This window comes from Monodelphis domestica, chromosome 8 (assembly GCF_027887165.1).
Source record: "Monodelphis domestica isolate mMonDom1 chromosome 8, mMonDom1.pri, whole genome shotgun sequence".
Lineage (NCBI taxonomy): Eukaryota > Metazoa > Chordata > Mammalia > Didelphimorphia > Didelphidae > Monodelphis > Monodelphis domestica.
In genome coordinates, this window is record NC_077234.1 from 157,379,396 (window position 1) to 157,387,302 (window position 7,907).

The 7,907-nt window shown below is 32.5% G+C and overlaps 1 protein-coding gene across 1 annotated transcript in view; it reads left to right on the forward strand.

The window, feature by feature from the left end:
• The window catches only part of GPC5 (glypican 5), a 2,135,463-nt gene extending 2,127,984 nt beyond the window's left edge, over positions 1 to 7,479 (forward strand). Inside the window, exon 8 of the mRNA XM_056808065.1 lies at positions 3,900 to 7,479. Coding sequence (XP_056664043.1) covers positions 3,900 to 4,057 — 158 coding nt within the window. The 3' untranslated portion in view covers positions 4,058 to 7,479. The remainder of the gene's footprint in view (positions 1 to 3,899) is intronic.
• The last annotated feature ends 428 nt before the right edge of the window (positions 7,480 to 7,907 follow it).

A 7,907-nucleotide genomic window follows, 5' to 3' on the forward strand; every position in this document is an offset into this window, starting at 1 on the left:
TAATTTAAAGAAGGAACTTTACTCAATATAGGTCAATATCAACATGGCAACCAAAAGAGTTATTTAATATTGTTAAATTTCTCAATTAATAGTATGTAAAAAAATAAGTTATTATTCTGCTGTATGCACTGCCTTGATTAGATCACATCTGAAATATTATGTTGTATTCTAACCTCCACAATTTAGGAAAGATGTTGATAGATTGGAATAGATCCAGAGGGAAATGACCAGCTTGGTGGGGTTAAAACACACACAAACACACACACCTGGAAACCATAATGAACAATTTCCTATTAATGAAATTGCAGATGTTTAGCCTGGAGAAAATGTTGGAACATGATAGCTGTCATCAGGTATTTGTATCAGAAATGGATTCAATTTGTTCTTGGCTTCAGAGGATAGAACTAGGAATGAGTAGAAACTGAGAATTAGAGATTCCTGTTTTATATAGGGTTTTCCTTATATAAAGGTGTGATTATTACCTAAAAATCAAATGACCTGTCTTTTAAGAAAATGATTTCTTCATAATGGGAGTACTTAAGCAAAATCTAGATGACTTCTTAGACATAGTAGAAGTGCTACTCAAGTGATCATATGACCTCTGAGACACTTTCCCACTCTGAGATTCTATTTATTCAATTTGATCAATATTCAATTTGTCAAATTAGCCTAGTGCATTTGCCCCAATATCTCTGAGAGTTAAGGGGACATGTTTTGCCTCTCTGATTGCTATGCTTAAAATTATCTGGGGACTTTATATAATTTATAATTTATATAATATAATATATAATTAATAATTATTTATTAGATAGCAAAGTGATTGTTTAAGAGCATTTTTCTTATAAACATAGGAAAGAGCGGTATAGTTCGTATATTCACCTGGCCATGCCAAAATAATCTGAGTTTTCTTCACTTGTTTCCACTGGCTAGCCAAAAAAACACCATGTCAGAAAAAGTCTCTGTACTCCAGAGAAAAGAACTGAAAAGCCCCAAAAGAAAACTTCTCACTTTCTCAGTCCTTTCTCTTATAAAGGCATCACTGACACTCTTCTGAATCTCTCTGATTGAACAGGCTTGACCTCAGATTGGATCTAAGGCCATTCTTCTGGATGCCAAGAGTCATGGGGACAAGAGGCAAGCCCCCCTCCTAAACACCTGGGAGGAACAATAAGCCTCCCTTAGTACCTATGGTGCCCAGTCAAGGGTGGGTCTGATGCTGACCAAAGTGGGATTTCAAAGGGAACAACATTAAATATGCACACAATCATATAAATAATGGAGTTGGGTTTTATATGGTTAGTTTTTAACAGTTTGACTTCTTGTAAGTAGACAAACCCATGATGACACTTGAAGGTTTTTGTTGGTGTTCTGGCAGACTTGTTATTCCATTTTAGGGAGGAAAGGAGAGGAAACTGGCTGTAAGGAAACTTCCTCTTTCAAGGCAGATGAAAAGGTCACACAGAGTTACTTGCCAGGAACCAAAAATTAAATGACTTCTCAGGATCCTAAAGTCAGTGTGCCCAAGATATAGGATTGAACTCAAATCTTCCTGTCTCTGAGGCCAAATTTGTCTACATAATAATAAATATTAGCAATAACAACAATTAACATTCATACAATGCTTGCTAAGGGCCAGGCACTGTGCTATTATTATTATAATTATGTACAATTTTCATTTTATTGGATTCTCACCACCCTGTAAGGTAGGTGCTATTATTATTCCCATTTAACAGATGAGGAAACTGAGATAAACCAAATTTCTTTATATTGATGTTATTATTATGTGTCAGAATACCATCAAGAGTATTCTATATTCCTTTTTTTCCTTCTAAAGGTATTCCTACAATCTCTTTCAAGCATTAGAATTTTTTATTAATAAGAATTTTGAAGAGAACATAAAAAATCAATATATGAAATTACTTTAACCCATGCTGAATTGCAGAATACCCACAAAGCCAAAAAGACTTACTACTCACTAAGATTCATCAGACCATTTTGATTGTGCTTCATTTATTTTCCAGCTGCATTTTACTTAGGCAGGTAATTTTGGTAAATCGTGAGCAATTATAAGTTGCTTAATAAATCTGAAAGCCCAATCACCTGTTGCGCCATCTCAATAAAGCCATGAAAAAGAGAAGGGGAAAAAGCTTGGTTTAACAAATTTTCTGGGCAATGTATTTGATTATATTTATTTTTCTCATCTTGAATAGATAAAAAAATATAAGAATGAACTATCTATATATCCAGTTGAGAGACCATTTCCTGCTCCTTAAGAGGGAAAAGGAGAGAATCTTTAAGAAACAAAAGCCCAGTAGTTAACTTGAAAAATAAAGAATTTTCCTAGAGTCCCCATAGCTCCTTGTTTAAGCAGTAACTTAACAAGGTATAAAACCATGACTAAAATATTCATATTCCCCTGAAGTTCCTATGACCCAATGAATCATTAGTTTATTAATTTTACCTAATGATACAGAAGAGTGAAAGAAATATCTAAGCAATGAATAATAATACAATAACTCACACTGCAAAATCAATATATCAGATTAGTAGAAACTGAATTTCTTTATGATGTTCTCATTCTTGCACAGAGTAGTGTTTACCTTCTGAATTTTATACACACACACACACACACACACACACACACACACATATATATATATATATATATATATATATATATATATATATACCTAATTACAAAAATATTGACTTTTCCTTCTATGAACCTTTTTTTATCCTCACTATAATTACGTCAATATTTGTTGCCTGTATAACATTGAATTTAAAGTTGTTAATTTTGACTGACAGTATCATGCCATGAGATTTGCTCATGGAGGGAGGATCTTCATACTAGATGATCAAAGTCAGACACATGGATAGTAAATAATAATGCAATGACACCTATAGGTTATAATACCAAGTATTGTATGTTTGTATATATGTTCGAAGTTAAGAGAATGCCAATTATTTTACAATACAAGCCCAATTCTTTCCAGACTAATTCCTTATCCATTAAACATAAAACAAGGGATCCAAAAGTTTCTAGAAGTTTTTTTTTTATCCTTTGGTAGAATAACTGTAATTTAACATATTTGGCTTTTTTTGCTTTGTTTTGTTTTCCCAGATGATTTTTCAGTTATGTCTACTATTGATACATCCATCTGATAAATTGGTTCCTTACCTCTGGGAGTTGTATGAAAATTACTTTTCCTTTCAATTACTTTCCATGGTTCTAAAGCATCAGTACAACTGCTATTGTTTATTTTTTTAAAAAATTTTAACACTTACCTTCTGTCTTAGAATTGATACTAAATATTGATTCTAAGACAGAAGAACAGTAAGGGCTGAACAATTGGTGTCAAGTGACTTGCTTAGGATCACACAAATAATTCACATCTGAGGGCAGATTTGAACCCAGGAACTCCCATCGCCAGGTTTGGGTCTCTATCCACTGAACTATCTAGCTGCCTCTAAATGAGTTCTTTTTTAAAAAAACCTTTACTATTTAAATACCAACTCTAAGGCAGAAGGGGAAGGTCTAAGCAAATGGGATTAAGTGAATTGCCTAGGATCACATAGCTAGGAAGTGTCTGAAGTCAAATTTGAACCCAGGTCCTCCTAACTCCAAGCCCGGTAGTCTGTCTACTCTGCTACCCCTGAATGTTTCCCTGAAAATGTTTCTTAGATCTTCCTTTATGAGACTGTCTTCTTCATTTCAAGATTTTTTATGTCTCATGGACTGAAGAGTTGAGGTTGGATGATAGATGTGGAGTAAGTTGCCAAACTCAGATGACCTCTGTTTTCTGTACAGTAGAAGTTGTTCTAGATGCATCATGTGGTTGAGAATCAGGATGTCATGTATCACCTTGTATTTTCTTTCTTTTTTTTTGTCTCCATAGGGATGCCAGATGAGATGAACCTCAGTGACGTCAAGCAAATCCATCAAACAGATGGTGGAAGCACTTTAGACACAAGTGGAGCAGGACGCTTGGCAGTGACTGCTTATCTGACATTTACCCTGATTAGTGTGGCAACATTCATTCTCAGTCTTTGGTAACAGAATAATTCTGGCTCGACTCATACATCTTACTGCAAACGTCATACCCCTTCCCATCCTTCATAAGCCTGGAATAAGAAATCTGTTGAATGTAGAAATTATATGTATGGTAGTTTACATCCTATTAACCTTTCAGATTCCAGAATTGATTGTTCAAAATGTATGTGATTATCATATCACTTTAAAATATGAAGGTAATTAAAAAAAAACTTTCCTTTGTTTGGGGAATAGCCTATGTGAGGAAGGTAACACATCCCTTCTGTTAATATAAAAAGCACGAAATCATTTTAAATAAAAAAGGATATGTTGCCACGTTGTATATTTTTACATGTTTAGATTCTTCCTCTTTTTCTGAAAGTCCTGGGAAATTTAAATTATAGTTTGTAAAACAATGTAACATTTCATATCAACTACTAAAATAGAGGAAATCCAAAATCTGCTATGCTAACAGAAAACAATATATGATGGAGCATGCACATATTCCCAAATTGTTCTCTCATGTCTACCAGCAATCAACACTGGCTACATTTTTTAAGTCATATAAGAAAAAAAGGAACCTTGGTTGGATAGTGGCATTTCATACTGTTACATGGTGGAATGGAGTGCATATTTATTCTTTTTAATTAATCTATTAACAGATTGTATAGATGATTATTGTGGTTGTGGCTGATTCACATTCTATTTTGCCCTAAGTTTAATCTTGATTATTATTGTACTCTCCCTACTCCCCTGCTTGCCTAATACATTTAGCTATCCTACACAGCATCCACAGACTATGTTTTAGGAGTCTCTCTATTCAACTTATTGATTTTTATATGGAAAAATACTTTAAAGTATATCTGTCATTTTCTTTTGGCCACATAGATAAATAAATCACTCACATTGGAAAATAACATAGAATATTGTTGGATTTTTAAAACCCAAAACTTGTAAAAATAATTGAATATCAAAAAAAGAGTTGAGTATCAATGAATTTCTAAAATATCCCTCAGTGGTGAAAGAAAAGTAATTATGAACAGTGCATAAAAAGAAGACATTTCATTTATCCTTTCCTTTTCCTCCTCTACTAGTAAAGTTGCTGATCTGCAGTCCCCAATTTCCCAGTTGTGATAAGATGTCTCAGCACACAATGATTAGGTTACATCTATGACACCCTATAAGGAGGAAGAGATAAGTCAAATTTTATTAAGGAGTGTCGCATTCAGTCAATGGCCAATGATTATAATTAATGTGAACTGTCATCCTAATAAAGAGAAGTGCTGAGCCTTTTTTTATAATGACTTGAAAGGACATGGATCGACCTCTGACAAACAACGCAAGAGGACTCAGTCAACAGCAAAAACCAGTGAAGTAAAAGATGTTTCCAACATGGATAATAGTCAATTAACAAAGCAATTTCCCCCCAAAACTTTCACTTAATTAGAAAGATAAATTAATATAGGTATATGTGCATATGTGTGTGTGTATATATATTTATATATATACACAATAAATAATTATATTATATATCACATTTTGCAACTGTTACCATTGCTAAAAATATTTTTAGAGCTCCTCCTTTGAGATTATCTTTAGGCTTGAGGGCACATTCTACAGTAACACATTCATATGGAAAGTCCACCATTTTTGGCTTGTGGGGGGAAAACCAGACTTTCTATGTAATGTAGATTCATCAGATTCAACTTTTATCTGTCTTGTTTCAGTAAGCTGCAAGAGGATGATATTGCCAGAAAATCCAAATTAAATAGCTCTCTGTTAGAGACTCTAGAAGGAGAAGAAACAATAGACCAGATTCTGGGATAAGGTTGAGAAGAGTTTAAGGCTGATGGATATACCAGAGATCTACCAGGGAATATTCTTAAGAATAAGACAGAAGGGAAAAGAAAATTACATTTCACAAAGCTCTCTTTTATTAATCTCTAAAAATTCAATTTTGACTGAGAATATATCAGCAAGAAACTAAAACAATCAGACTTTAATTGGAATTGATTCAATTGGTAGATAGGAATAGAGGTAAGTACATTCAGAGGTGACAATATGTGTATACACATATAGTAGTTCATTTGGAACAACATAGATTACATTAATTTTCAGTTTTCAGTTGATGGCTTTGGCTTTGTGAGGATGCAGAAACACAATTTTGTTCCTATTGTCAAAATGGCTTCATTTGTTTGCAAAATGATCATTGTTTATCTTTTATACCTTTTTATACTTCCAGTCTCCTCCAATGAATGCTAATCTGTATGAAGTAGCATTATAACTAAATAATCCAAGCAAATCTTCATAAAACAAAAAGATTTCAGATGCTCCAACAATGGTTCAATTACTTCCAATAGTATTGACTATAATATAACAAAATGTAAAGGAAAACAATTTCTCAGAGATGGTTGTAAAAGGATTTGCTGTATACCTCAAATTCAGCAACCAATCACTTTATTCACCACTAAATGATTTCATATAAATGGCTCACAAATATGTGAAGTAAAATATTAGATCATTTCTCTTTGGATGAAAATGTGCTTTATGTACCAATTTCATCAACCTAGAATATGCTGAAATATTTCAGAGACTGATTGAAAGGATGATTATTAATTATAAGACAATAATGATGCTTCTATCTTATGCAGGAACTTTTATTCTTACTGCCAAAATAATATTTCAATGTTTCTATCAATGGGTTTTGCTGTGCTAACATTTTAAAACTTATATCTCTCCCTTTTAAAAAATCACAACCATAAAAAGCAAAAAATGTAAATTAAGAAAACTAATAACATGTCACTCATGGCAATGAAGCAGTTTTCTCTTGTGTCTGTTTATCTTGGGAGAGTCAAAAATTCTTTAAGTCATGTCAACAGGTCCCAAATAGAAATTGGAAAGCAATGAATATTATGTGTGGATTAGAATAGACAAATCTCCTAAATGAACATCTCATGGCCTCTCCTTTTGACAGAAGACAATCTGGTTGAGCAAATACCATCAGCAGTATTTTTTGCTTTCTCAAAGGAAAAAATAGATTATGCTATTTGCAACAAAAGTTTCTGATTTTCTAACATTTTCTATTAGGATCTTTAAAAAGATCGATTCATTATTTTCATAACGAAAATTTATCACATATTGTATTATTTCATTAAATGTATTGTTTCATTTACAGGAACCACTCAAGGTTAAGGTCTAAAAGAACTGTTTTACATGCAGAATATTTTCCCTGGTATTTTGAGTGAAATTCACTAAAGCAAGCAGAGATGTTTGTACTTACTTTAGGCCATGAGCAATGATAACCTATAATGTTGTGAAGGTTGATAAAAACCACAAAAATAAGCATTTAAGGCAATGTCTATGGTATGGAAGAGATGAAGTTTTGCTTTCTGTACTGAATATTGTGAGTCCATCATTGCTAATTAAAAGTATGGAAAACAACATAACCCTGAAAAGTGGAAGTCTGCTTTCTTTGGCTATAGACAAGAATGTTTTTTGGGAATTAAGTAAAGGCTGCAAATTACTTTTATTAAGCTCACCAGTTTATGTAGAGACTGGCTCAGTCAGGCATCCACAACTATTTCGTAAAAGCCTTTGATTTAATATGGGGTATCAAATCAAGATTCTTAGTTTAAAAAGAAGAAGAATATTTCTTAGCTATCAAAGAAAATGTTTAATTGTGGAAGATCTGGCTATAGGAGACACCATTGTTTGGTGGAAAAAGTCTAGAATTTCAGCATCTGGTGCTAATCTAAGCAGTTAACTTTTAAAAATTAATGTTTTAAATTAAATTAAATTTATTTTTTAATAATTTAATACTATATTAATAATTTAATATATAATAAAATAATAATTTTAAATTAAATTTTAAAAA